Raw genomic sequence first — 14,541 nt, 5'->3', positions numbered from 1 at the left:
TGCACAGAGAGAACATACCACTTAATGCAGCAAGCTACTGAAAAATATTTAATATGGTGAATTTTTGAAGGAAGAAAGGCAAGGTCTATTTTAGTCTTGGTGCAGGACTGCTAACATCTTACACTAAATAGTAGATCAGCAGTTGGCCCTCCTCTCAAGTTGCAACATTTCTTTAAGATGATAAGTTTAAGGAAAAGAATAAATTTTAGCCTTTTTTGCAATGTCTGAATTTTAATTGTACACTCAGACATTTTTTAAAACTTTCTACAACTGCAGGAGCAGTTGTAGGGGCAAAAGTTTCAAAGTTGTTTGAAGTAAAAAGTGAGATTCACACATATTTAAGGCAAATGGTTATTTTTTAAGTACATCACTTGCCACAAGACTAGGAAAATTATTAGGAGTCATGGATGGTTAAGAACATGCTCATACCATTTCACCAAAGCATTATAATATTTTTCTTCAAAAACTTGGGGGAAAAAAGTTTCATTTTGATAAAACACTCTGAAATGATCAAATTAAAAAGTTCTATTTTTTGGTCAAAAGCTTATAAAATGCTATGGTTCTGGTGAAGTGATTGCAGGTAAAATATGTTGATTTTAACATTTTCAGTTCTATGGGGAACACAAGAAAGATGTTAATGATGAGATCATTCTAGAAGCCATATATTTTCTCCTGGCTCTTGAGAAGTAAGGGAATTTGAAAGGCTAGGAGAGGCCACAGTTTTGCGGCTGAAGAGCTAATTCTTCATTTTATGTATTCTTTCTAGTTTAACCACTTGAATGTGCTTATTCATCTTCCCTTAAAAATATTGTTGGGTTGTGTGTTTCTCAATAGGCTCTCTGCTCTTTAAAAATCCAAAGGAATATTTTATATATTTTTTTCACTATTAATCTATATCCAATCCATTCCTGAAATGTGAAATAGTGCTAGGGAAGTTAAGAAATACAGATAGGAAATTTTGGCTCTGTTCATCGCATATCTCATCTGGGAAAACTACCAGAACCCACTTTTAAATTCCTGTATATCATAACAGGCTGTATTATCCCATTTTTATCTATGTATATGTAATATTGATCCTCCGAACATGAACTAAATAACGAGTTAAGGCTTAAAAACCAGTGCCCTAAACAAACAATAGAAACACTGACTGAAATTAGACACATTTGTAGTTATGGATCAGTAAACAGCCTTAGCTCTCACCCTGTGTGCCCATTCACAGTTCAGTGTAGAACAGACAGATCAATCACAGCATTAGAAATATAATTTAAAGTTAGAATATTTTCCTGGTTTTAGTAGAAATGGTAAAAATTGTAGTGTACATAACATGCCTATGTCATTACTCTTCTAAGAAACCACTGTCCCTATTTCAGTACTTTTCAACTGACTGGTGTACTGAAGGCAAATCTGATTTGGGCTTTCTGCCTAGATGGGTACAAATATTTTGCATGTACCATGGAGAACAAAAGGCACATGCAGTGTCTAAACGTTTATAATAGGAGGTGGCTAAAATATGAGATGTTTCCAGCTCGGTCCTGCAGACAGTGAGTAAACACAAGTGGGGAGCAGTCATTTCTATTACAAGGGAATTGCCATTTACATTGCAAGGGATTGCAAGGCTGCGAGGCACTGGGAGGGCTGCTGTGTCCCATGGAGGTGGCCTGTAATCACGAGAAGCTTGTGGACCCTCTCACCTCGGGGCCTGTGGCAGGGCCACCGCGGCTGCTTGACCCATGTCTTGCCATTCCCAGGCTGCGCTGCAAACCTCAGGGACACGACTGCGGCTCCAGGTGCCACTGAAGCACTACCTGGGGCCGTCTATACAGACACACGAATTTTTCCAGTGACGATGTTCAGTAGAGGACGACTCTGGGCTCAGCAGCTGGAACAATTAGTGGGATTACACTCTTGTGTAAATCTGCCTGCTTATGTATACCTAGTGAAATGGCTGTGAATATTCATTGGACAGATTAATTCCGGCTGGTGCTCAGAGGTTTCTTGGCTACTTGTCACAGCCTCTCTTCTGTGCTTATAAAACAGTCAGATTGACAATGTTTCATACTTTACAAATTAAAGTTGTTGGAACTGAACTAATCTTAGTTCCCACAGCAGCTGGTATAATTATAGATAAACCCTGCTAATTACTGGCAAAACTCCTCAGTAGGAAATATGTGATAACTCTACAATTTAAGACAAAATGAGATTAATGTCAACAGTTTTGGGTCAAGATCAATTTTACTCTATCTCACAAGAACAGGATAAGAGTTCTGTATTTCTACCTTTCTCATCTAGCAAAAAAAATACTTTAGCTCCAAAACTCTATGCTGATGAATGTAAATGCTTATCTTCACACACAAATAATTTTTCAAATTAAAGTGTGGGAAGCAATCTTAAATTATGTGGCTCTGTAAAATCATGGAGATAATTTGCATAAGATAACGTCAAAACAAGGCTCAAAGTGCATAGCTAGGTAGGCAATAATAACTTTTTTCAAGTTTTGAGAATTTTTGTTTGATTTATCACTTTTTGATGTGGTTTCCAAAATGACATAAAATTCTGGACCCATCTAAGTTCACAGCGAAAGTCTCATTAACTTTTATATGGTTAGGACTCTGCCCACATCACATCTTAACAGGGTTGTATCAGCTCACAGACAACTGGGTTGGCCTGACCACACCAAAAGCTGAAATACTATTCTTCCAGCTGAACAGGCTTATATTTATTTGCAAATAAATATGAATATACTTATATATGTTTAGATTTATTATTTATTATGAAAGACTTCTTTTATTAAAACCAATCTTACACAATAGAATGATTTGCAATGCTATTGAAAAGAATGGAGAAATCTTACTGGTTTTTGAACAGTAAGTGGGGTTTTTTTAATTATAAAATCAAGAAACAATTCAAGAAATACTGAGTTTCTTCTGAGTATGTTCATCTGTAGACAGTCATTAGTTTGGACTGGTGAAAGACATCCATCTTTCACCTAAGTAACCAAGTAAAGGATTCTTCTGAGATTTTGATGTAGGGACATTGGCAAATTCTATCTCCTGCTTTCCAAGCAGAAAATAGCCAAGAAGCAAATACCTTCAGATATCTTCACACACACAAAAGGCCATATTTGACAACGTAACGGTTTTGCCTCTGCACCCTGGGATTCTTCTTGGGATTTGATTTCAGTAAAGATAAATATTTTGTAAAGACGATAACTCCCTTTGCAGCCTGAGTAATGCACATTTACTAGCATATGAATCTAGGATACTGTGTTAGAATTTTGGCAGTGGGATTTATGAAACAATTTGCAATATGTTTTTTATCATCAGGTAGATATCCTGAATCAGATTCTTTTCCTTGACCTGGCTCCCTATGAGACATTTATGAGCTTAGAGAGTTCCCAGCTAGTGTGGGAATGACAGCTCCAATAGAAGGAGTATTTTATTGTATGGTTTAGGCTGGTCAGCATTCTTTTTATTTTTCTAAGGCTATCCAGAATTCTGTTAAGAGTTCAAGGACAGGTTTTTGGAAATTATTCAGACTTCAGTGGGAACAAAATTAACTGGGTGCAGGCTGCATTTTGCAAACATTTATCTGAATCTCTGAGGGAAAGGTCTGCAGTTAGAACTAGTCACAGGGGTGAAGTATCTCTCATTTTAAGTTTTCTCACTTAAAGCAGGGTTTCTTGCATTATAACTTGCATTATTTAACCACTAGAGTCTTGTTCCAGTTAGAGATTCAGGCTCTGCCTGTAGTTGGCAAAGAGAAGTCAACACTTCCAGGACACTGGAAAGACAGTCTGAAAAGGTGGGATTAATCTTCCTCTGAGGGTCCCTGACTTTTTTCTCTGCCTACTCAGAGCACTTAGATAACATGCATGATTCTTAGGTAAGTAATTTTAATGCTAAAATTACAACTAAATGCTTGATTATTCACATACAGGTCTTAGGAATCCTATTCCCATTAATCTATTTTTATATTTTCCAGGTTGCCTACTTCAGCAATAGTTGAAGGATGGAGATAGAAACCCCTTCATTTTGTAAGGCATGAAGAGCTTGAATTATCTTTTCACTGATAAAAGTATTCAGTAGGAAAAATTCTGGGAACTAATTCATAGTAATGTCTGGAGTATTGTAATCTGCCCCATGCAAGGTAGAACAGGTCATTCTCATTAGAGTCAGTATTTGTGCATTAATAGTGTTATCACTCTGTAATTGGGTCATTCGAAAGGAAATATAAAGCTAATATTATTTCAACCATGAGAAATTTTGTGTATTAATTCAATATCCTTTAACTTTATGTCACTTAATTGCTACTGTAAATGCATGGAAATAAAACTAGATGCAGCTCTTCAACCCATGGGATATCATGATCTGCAATTGCATGCCCTTCTGTTGCATGAGAAGGTAAAGTCTGATGGAGTGTAACCGGACGACTTACTGTGGCTTCCTCATTTTGTTGTTGTAACTGCTATGGCACAAAAAGTCGAGAAGTATCTGTGACATCAAATATGATAATTTGTATTAAACATTATGACTACTACTCTTTAATGACTGTATGGAGAGTCAGGCTCTGGTGAACTTAATAACTTAATTTTCCCCAATTATAGTGATTGTGAGACACATATTTCAAAACCACTTATCAGAAAAATTGGTTCAGTCTTATTATCTTTATTTTGTGGTTATATAAGCTAAGCTAACAGGTAGAGAGATTTTTCCATATTCTGTTGAATGGGGGAGCAACAGGTAGAGCACACTTGCCTGAACCCACCCAAGGGACCCAACCTTTAGTCTTTCGTATCATACACAAGGGAAATCTTCAAGAATACTTCTATTAAAATCATGGAGTGATTTGCCCAAACTCACCATTAATTGAAGAAGAATGGAGCTGTGCTCTGGAAAGCTTTTCTCCTGGTATTTTTGTATTTACCCAATGAAAAACTTTCTTCTTAATGGAAATTTGACCTGAATATTGGAAAGATAATATCCATTCAAAATATTACTTTAAAATACTTATTTAAGTGAATATTAATGTTTGGTGTTTTGATTAGAATCACAGAATTTGTAAAGGCAGCTATTTAAAAATATTGTTTACTGATATTCAGTGAAGAAAGTGAATGAAAATTCTTCCTTTGACATCTCAGTTATATGTCCCCTAATGTTTGTCTTACAGGGAATGAGTGTACTTTAAAGATGCTCTCTGCCTCAAAACAGCTTAAATTCTTTTTTCACAGAAACAATTTTAGAAATAGGCCCACCAAAAGTATTGGGCCCACCTGACCAATATAGAAGTGATGAGAAATAGGTAGCAGTTTGAAATAATTTCCAAAAGGCAAAGCTCATTCTCCAAATGAACTGCTAGACCTCAGCTTGTTCAGAAAGGCCTGTCCTCTTTGTGGGCATATCATTAATGTATCCGAAAATGCTTGATTTCAAATTTCAGGTCTACCTAAATAGAACAGTTTACAGAACAATAGGCTAAACCATGCCAGAATATGCATGGTCACTCACATGAACTGTAAGATGAGAAATTTTTAGGAATGAAAACGATATGACAAGACTCAGGTTTGCAGCCTGGAATGTCATCTAAATAGCAATGAACTAAATCTTCTTGTAATGTAGTGTTTCTGTGAGATCCAAAAGTACAACCCAGAGTTAAAATATTTTGGAAACTGAAGTTTTTATTTTCTGTCATGGGCATATTTGCTTATTCCTGTTTTGACACTGATCCTACATTGGCACTGATCCATGTTGCACTTCTGTCTCATATAGCAGTCAGTTAATCACAGTTCTTGCCTTTTGCTGAGTCCACAGCAAGCTTTAATCCTGTAAGTGCACCCCTGAGAGAAAACATTTGTAGCAAGGCAGTGCCATAGGACAGTAGGAAGGTGTGATGGTGTGGACACCACTTGCAGGTCTGTCCACACCAGTTCTAGAGGCAAAGATCCCTTTTGCTAGCCCTGGGTATCTGCCTGTTTAGAAAGACTTCAGTGTTAAAAGTCATCACCACTGTAAGAGTGAAAGTTATCTGAAGTTCACAATCAGGCCAGATGAATAAGTTAACAGAACGGGTTGGATGAGATCTGCAACAGAGCGCTAACTCCACATCTCTGAACTGCCATGAAGGTGATGGCATTTAGCACAGCACAGTTTAGCTGCATTACAACTAGATATCTAGAAAAAAACAAAAGGAAGATTCACAAGACTGCAAATGTTCTATAGAGTAGGTGCCAATCCTTTACTTGGCTGAAGGTCCTGGATCCCCAAACTGTTCTTGTTTTAACAACAGGAATTCGTTTCACCACAGGAGCAAGCAAGCTTCTGTTCTTCAATCCTAGTTAGGTTAGGGAAGTTTCCATCACAAAAACAATTTTATCCTGAGACTGCTTCAGGGAATGGCAAAAGCTGATGAGCATTATTTAATTATTATGACATGAGCATCATCTTTTTGCTTTATAGGTAAAGAATAACTAACACAATGATGTGATCACTCATTTGGACCTTTAGATGCAGCCATAAAGCAAGCAAACAAATAATGCTCATCAGCAAAACATCACCAATGCTGTCTCAGATCTAACAGTGTTATGTTGTTTGTTTTTTTTTCCAGGTGATCTGGCAAATGATTTTTAAACTTTTCTGAGTCTGAATTTTAGTAGTGATTAACTAAGCTTAAGAGCAGTGTTTCAGCAACTTGATTTTAATTTGAGTAGACTTTGAGTGACAAGAAAAAAATTACACTATTATCAGTGCCAACATTTTGGCTACTAAAACTAAAAAATTAGCTAATTCATTCAATGAAATGCATACATGCAATTAATAAATGTTTTTAGAAGACAGTCCATCAGATGGAACTATGAAATAGTAATTGCTTTTCATTGAAGTCTTTAAATATAGTTACCTCTCCCAAGCTAGGTTGTGAATATATATAATTATGTATAGAAGATGACTAGCATAGTGTATTTGCACTAGCAAGTAGTGTATCCTGAGAGGATTTATGTAGCAAAGTAGCTGGTGTGATAGAGCAGAGATTTTGAGAAGAGGGTACTTTGGTCTTTAATCTGGTCCATGGAATGGATGTCTGGATGTAGCTGGAGTGATGCAGAGGCAGCAGATGAACATTCAGGTTCAGTTAGGCTGCAGGACTCCAGGAACCACCCTGTGATGTGACCCACAGCACAATAAATGGGGAAAAATGGGGCGTTTGCTTTGAAGGCACACTCCAGATCCAGACTAAAACATTAATATTTGCTCCCATACTGCCATTCATTGCACTAACAATTCTCTCTTAAACAAAGACTTTGCAAGGACTTCTATGCTTTACTAGTTCTGAGAAAGTACATATATTTCATCTGAGTTAATCCCAGTGTTTTTACTGAAGGCCACATCCTGAAGCCTCCATTCACAGCAGCTTTTCTTTAAGAGGTCCCATTTAAATCATTCAAGTTATTTGCTGTGGAATGAAATCTGTCGCTGAATGCATGTAAGATATACTAATATTTAGACTCCAAGAAGAAAGAAAAAACAACATAATATATCGTATTACATAATGTATCATTACAGCATCGTTTAGCATCTTTGTTGGCAACATGGACAGTGGGATTGAGTGTACCCTCAGCAGCTTTGCTTGGCAACACCAAGCTTGGTGCTGTTGACACTCTGGAAGGAAGGGATGCCATCCAGAGGGACCTTGACAGGCTTGAGGGCCCGTGCAAACCTTATGAAGTTTAATAAGGTCAAATGCAAAGTCCTGTACATGGGTTGGGACAATCCCAAGGACAAATACAAGCTGGGTGATGAGTGGATTGAGAGCAGCCCTGCAGAGAAGGACTTGGGGGTATTGGTTGATGAAGCTTAATGTGACCCAACAATATGCAGTCCAACTGTAGTGTGGCCAAGAGAAGTGTGGCCAGCAGGTTGAGGGAGTTGATTCTCCCCCTCTGCTTCACTCTTGTGAGATCCCACCTGGAGTGCTGTGTTCAACTCTGGGTCCCCCAGCATAAGAAGGACATGGACCTGTTGGAGCGAGTCCAGAGGAGGCCATGAAGATACCTGCCATCTAGTGGAAGGTATCTGTGCATGGCAGCAGGGTTGAGACTAGATGATCTTTAAGGTCCCTTCTAACCCAAACCATTCTATGATTGTATGATATTAGTTGTAAAAATACTGTACCAAAGTACAATATTAAGGCAATGACAGGAAGGCTTTGGGAATTTTCTAATCTGCATAATATTATACATCCCAGAAATCATTCTTTTGTTTTTATTCCAGCAAATTCATGTAATGAGACATGTAATTGATCTGACTGATTTACTATTAATATAAAATATTTCCCCAAACCAGAGAAATGTTTTTAATTTGATTTAAAAAATCAAAGATACAAATCTTGCTGAAATCAGTGGTAGCAAAGATATAGTAAAGATTTGGGGTAAGTCAGCATTTGAATACTCTTTAAAACTAATTATTCTTTAAAGTACTGTGTGTTACTCACGTAACTCACTGAAACAGGATTTGCTGTGAAGTATATGATGGAAGAGCTTGCACAAAGGTTGCTCTGCAGGAGGTAAATTCTGACAGGTACACTCCACGCGCAGCATTGTGCCCCAGTTGCTAATGTAGGCTGCTTTGCAATCCGCATTTGCAGAACAGGGCATGTCACCCTTGATTAAGGTTTCAAGACAAGCTTCATCATCGTAGCATTTTTTTGTCACATGTCTCCAACACTTGGACCGAAAAGTTGTGTATTTTTTCCTGGCAGGAAAAAAAAGAAATATACAATGACAGTTTCAAAAATTTGTGATTTCACAAAAAGACATTTAAGGATCAGAATGAAAAGAGTGTATTTTCCAGGTACCACTTAAGCCCTAGAAATCACAATATTCTGTGATAGCTGTCCTAAATTCTGCTCTGATTTGCACCTAATTGGTTTGAGTGAAATCTGAAAAATTGTAATTTGAGGGAAAACTTGGTTTTACAAAAAAAGTTTTGGAGAAAAAGCAACTGCACTTTTCATCAGCAACTGCAGAGATTTTCTCAGGGTCCAGCAGAAATCCGTGTGAATACCAAGTTTCAGATCCTCAGAGAAGAAATGTGGATAGAGGAATTAGACTAGTCATCACAATGAAACCAAAACAGGAGGTGTTCTAGTGGATCAGTTTGTTGGCCAGTGTGACAGAAGAATTAATACTGAATTTATTTTACATAAAAAAATCTACATCTAACACCTCCTCCCGAATGCTAACAAAATGCAAAATGTCCAAGGCCCAGGAAAAATTAGAAGGAATTCAGTTGACCTTAAAGATTAATTGGTAGTGAAGGTAAGTTACAAGAATAATTTTGTTTCCCGGCTCAATGACTTCAAATTATTTCAGTTTATTTGCTCTTAGGATAGAATAAAATAGGCCTTTAATACACTATGAATTACCATAGAAAATAATCTATTAAAATTAACTAAGAAATCTGTAAATATTAATTAGAAACCAATTTACCACTTACATTAAATGTTAGGGGATGGTAAAGGTAAACTGTTGTATATTGTATATTAATATATTAAAACAATATTTCCTTACTCATAAAATTAGGCTATTAAGTTACTACTGATACTTGATATTGTGTAGCTGCAACAAGCAAGTTACATGGAAAAATATGGACTGTTACAATACCAACTAGGACATTATTGTAAATCTTTTCATTACACAAGCAAAGGTTTCAAAGCAGATGCCACCTCTGTGCTAATGGAATTATTTTTATTCACCTCCTGATTTATAGATATGGCTAGCCATAATTCACAGACTAATTTTGCTAATTATATCCACTTATTGTCAGTGCCAGGAAACATTAATGTTCCCAAAATAATGAGTAATTCAGCAAGTCTCCATTATGGTATTACATGTGTACACATGCACATGCACAGACAAACGTTTGTAGACCAATTCTTCTTGACATAAAAAGGGGCAATTCCCACTGACGTCAATCTGAATAGCCTGCACGGAACTGAAAGCATCTTTTGGCCTTCTGGTTTGTTGAAGGTTAATTTGAGTACAGCTTTCAGGTAAAATTCAAGTGTAATCCATAAGGGAACTCATGACTACACTGAAAACCAAAGTGAGCCAGTTGACCATGCACAAATGGTGGCAAATAAGTAGAAATATGAATATGGGCTAATCCTGTTGCGTATTTCCTAAAATAAACTTGAATCTGAAAACTGTGTTATTCTTGATGAGTTTGGTGGTCTGTGCATGTTTCAGGACTTTTTTTTTTGTTCTTTTTTTTTTCCCCCCAATATCAGTATGCCTGAGATGAAAAGAGTAAGATGAGAGTTTTCTGAATGGGTGATTTTGTAGCCTTTGAGTACAAAGGGTCAGACTCTGAGGCGGAAGACGTAATTACTTTAACCAAACAAACTTCATCTGATCTGCTGCACAATTTGTGCAAACTGCTAGAGGGCAAAAGTGCAAGACTGGCAGGTGTTATCTGAAGAAAGCGGTAATGAAAATACGCAGTGGCATAGTTTGTCCAGGAGAAATAGCATTAAGAGTCATGAAAGAAGCATAAGCAAACCCCACACTAGATTCTAGACCTTGTTGAGAATTAACCTTTTCAGTTTATTTGTGGAATTACTCGTGGAATTACCACAGTTGATGCAGACATCTGTGAAGATGTCAAAAAAGCGCAATAATATTCAGTAGATAGAGTGCAGAAAAAAAAAAAAATTGCTAGAGATATATGGCATATATTAAAAAATCCTTATTCACAGGCACATTAGTAGGCAAAATCTTTCTTCTACTTACCTGCAAAATTCATTCTCTTCACACATGTGGATTACACTCAAACATGATGGGGGTGGAACTGCAGTAACTGCACAGGGCTTGCCGTGGAGAAGTTCTTTGGCTCTGTGGCAGGATTCATCAGGCTGGATACAATCACAAAATGTCATCATTTGGGCAACTTCAAAAGGCATGTTTTGATAGAAGAACCTTATGGCTGCTTGACATTCTTCCATGTTGCATTTCTTATTTACTGAGCAAACCTTAAGGTACAGGGACAACTGTTTGTTACATACTTCATCTTCAACACACTCCTTGTTCATATCCAAACAGGTTCTGTTCTCTGTGTATGCTAAAAAGAGTAACAATTTTTAAAATGAAATCACAAGAAAATGTTTGTCAAGTGATGATTAGTAGTCATTCTGCCTGCAACATTCCCATTAAAAAGAAGTTTGACTCCCCAACAGTCTGGTCCAGCTCTGCAAGTTTCTGCCCCTGCCAGATAAATAAGGTAGAAGAAAGTGAAAAATGTCAACATGGAAATTTTTTCTGGTATGTGACAGATTCTGGAAGCTAGTGGCTAGTGGATACCTGAAACTGCTGAAATCACCAGCATGCAGTCTTATGCTAGGCTACATAGTAAGTAATGGAGAAGAGCGTATAAACAGGATTTCTGTGATTCTAAAGCCTGTTTAGGTTTTTGTAGACTATGCTATAAACCTTCCAAAAAGATCTAGATATTTCTGACCCTAAAATGTTTATGGGATAAGAATTGCCTTTGTAAATTTAACAGGATCGGGATTGTTACCTGCTATTTTTGGATTCTTATCTACCTGACAGCTTAACTGAAAATATGTTGGATCTATTGACTCTTTGGTAATTTGAATGGAAGGTATTAATTTAATCTTGAGATACATTGAACCCTATCCGCAAACAGAGCTAAAACCAATTATTAGAATTCATAAGTAAATTCAGTTACCTTGCTTGGAGAGGGCAGATAAGCTCCACTGTAATTTTGTTTCTGTACTAATATTATCTAGAAAATAGAAGATATGGATACAGGCATAAGTGATAAATCATGTCTTAGCTTAGCTTTTAGAAGTATTGGCTGTGTTGCTGGCACAGTGCCAGTAGTAAAAATAAACAAGAATAAAACAAATTAGCTTGACAAAATAGTACCTGTCAGCTTGTTAACAAACTCCAAAATCACTGTTACATATATTCATAAGTTTTGGGGTGAAAGCACAGTTTATCAATGGCTGCTGATAACATTCTCTACATAATTACAGATCCTGTGAGCTCAAGAAGAGGTTTTAGAGGTGCTCAGCACAGTATAAAGTCAGATTTCTTGTGAATAAATAAAGGCCAGAGGCTTTAATGTGTTCGTCAGTGCACCCTGTTTCAAGCTCAACTGTTTGCCGTGATCTAAAGTCAAGGCAGGTGGACAATTCTTGCTATTAGAAAATTATTGTTATTGGTCTTATATCATTTCTAGTATTAGTGTGATACTCAAAAGAACTGATTTGGATCAGGTTGTATCAGATTAACACATTGAGGGACAATTGTATTTGCACTTAGGCTACAGTTTTGCTATCACATTATTCATTTGCATCTAAATAAAGTTCTTAAAACCATCCTGTTTCCACTGTTAAACTGCAAATGATTAAGAAAACTTTTTTTTTTTTTTTTTTTTTTTTTCTTCCCCAGGCTTGTGCACACTTCTGTTATGTATGAAAGCATTCAAACTGCTGGAATACCACTAACCTATATCAGTGTCCTGATTTTTCTCATCGTCAACATCATCAAAATCGTCATCATCATCACCATCATCATCATTTTCACTAGCTGCTGAAGCTTGGCTCTCTTGAGAGTATTGTAAACAAGGGTTGTTAAATATTCCCTTCCATATTTTAATGCATCTCATCTGAAGTGGCTCTGAGCACTTGCACTCTCCCAGCACTGTTTTTGTCAGTTCTTTCCAGGCTGACAAACACTCCTGGTTGACCATCGGGAGCCTGCATTTTGCTGCATCCTCCTTGCATGCTCGCTGGAAGCTCTTATACACTAAAAAGCAGTAAGGGTCCTCTTCACAGAGTTGTTTTGAAATACTGCAGTCGTTCCCTAATTCTTCTGGGTGTCTTTGGTCTTCGGGGTTTCTGTGTTGCCTAAAACTCAGTTGAGTATCTGCTCTTGAGGCTGTTTCCAAATATTCTGTACAAACAATATACAGGTACAAACAGAGATATACATCAAATGGAAGATGGACCGTCATCACTGCTCAGATCAAAACAAACTCAGAAAAAGAGTAATTGTCTTAAGGAAAAAAAATGAATGAAACAGCCTAGTATAATTCTGAGCTGTATGTAAATACATAATAATTTCAGTCTTGCATGCTTACCTCATGCTTACTATGTGCTGGTAGCTGTATAATACAGTCTACTTTAACAATTCAGCTGCAAACAGTAATACGAGAAACCCTCACTAAAATTACTGCATAAAGGAATTAATCTCACATAACTTTAACCACAATTTGGACATATAATGGATTATCATCTTAATTCAATGCAGAATTTGTTAAGAGAGTATAGAAATTCCAGAAGACAGTTTATTTATTACCTAAAATAGTAATTTAGGTTAGATAGGGAGAATTAATCCTTAAAGCATTGACCAACACCATAAACTATCATCTGTAGGTAAAACCACTACTCCATCTGAACTTTTTGCTATACTGGTGAGAAATGTAATCTCAATCAGCAAAAAATATAAAATTACTTCATTTTGCTAGAAGCAAAAGCAACTGTTCCAATGACATCAACACCAAGTTTTAGATACCCACTTTTCTTGTTTGGGGCAAGGAGAAACAAGTCAGGATATTATTTCATCTGTAATAAAACCATATATTCTACTATTATATGATGTACACTGATTGATGCCAGCAGGGAGTGATGGATCAATGCCAATACTTTGGGGCTCACTTTCCAGACTCTCCTCCACTGGCTGATTTTACCTTTCTTATGTCAGCTTTACTAATCATTACTCCAGGAGAAACTGGATTAGAAACTGCAAGGATTTTATGCACCAAGTAAATTCTCAATTATAGAAATAGGTGTTTTGAAGGGAAAACAGTTCTTGGATAATAAAAAATAAATTTAAAGGAGCTGGGGTTATTGATTACACTGGATTTTTTAAAAGGATGCACTTTATATATTTAGTACAGCTTTATGAAGGCAGTAACAGTGTTTCCCACCTCCAGTAGCCTCACCTAGATGTCGTGAAGATGTTGCTGTAAAACAGGGTGACACAACTGCAGAGCTGTACATCCCCATTCACCCACACTCCCATTCACAAGGTGGCTGGATTTGGCTCTCTGTACGTAACATAGATCCAGTGGCACTCAAGCCTCCTTGTGCAACAAGTAGCCCTCAACACACATCTTATGTTCACTCTTGCATTTCACTGAATTGAGCAAGAGCTTTAAAAACCATTCGAGTTTCTCACATGCCTTCTATTGTTTTTTCATTTTATTTTAAAGCACATATGGCATTGCTTTCATATACATATTGGTGTGTGAATATCATAGAAAAGACAAACTTTTTTTTTTTTTTAGGAATTATCAGATTTGAGAAATACGCAAAGAAACTTGAATCCAATTAAATCGAGGGTTATGAAATGTATATTTCTTTTTGGTTTTCATAATGAAATCTTTACGTTTGATTACCTTTATCAATGCTGCAGTGTTTTCCAAGCAAAGTTGTGATGCTACAGAAATCGTCTGTGCTGCAGAC

At 36.8% G+C, this 14,541-nt stretch overlaps 1 protein-coding gene across 5 annotated transcripts in view; it reads right to left on the bottom strand.

Annotated features, from left to right (window-relative positions):
• The window catches only part of GFRAL (GDNF family receptor alpha like), a 29,415-nt gene that overhangs the window by 4,783 nt on the left and 10,091 nt on the right, over nt 1-14,541 (bottom strand). For 3 of the 5 annotated variants that reach the window (XM_026845258.1, XM_026845257.1, XM_026845255.1), the window contains 5 exons: nt 12,521-12,967; nt 11,736-11,792; nt 10,781-11,108; nt 8,482-8,741; nt 4,860-4,958 (listed from right to left, as the gene is read on the bottom strand). In XM_026845258.1, the coding sequence (XP_026701059.1) occupies nt 4,860-4,958; nt 8,482-8,741; nt 10,781-11,108; nt 11,736-11,792; nt 12,521-12,967 (1,191 nt within the window). The remainder of the gene's footprint in view (nt 1-4,859; nt 4,959-8,481; nt 8,742-10,780; nt 11,109-11,735; nt 11,793-12,520; nt 12,968-14,541) is intronic. The other 2 variants (XM_026845256.1, XM_026845259.1) reach the window with 2 other exon arrangements.

This window comes from Athene cunicularia (genome assembly GCF_003259725.1).
Source record: "Athene cunicularia isolate RWA chromosome 3 unlocalized genomic scaffold, athCun1 chr3_part1, whole genome shotgun sequence".
Lineage (NCBI taxonomy): Eukaryota > Metazoa > Chordata > Aves > Strigiformes > Strigidae > Athene > Athene cunicularia.
Note: the sequence above shows the minus strand (reverse complement) of the source record. Positions and strands in the feature narration are given on the sequence as shown.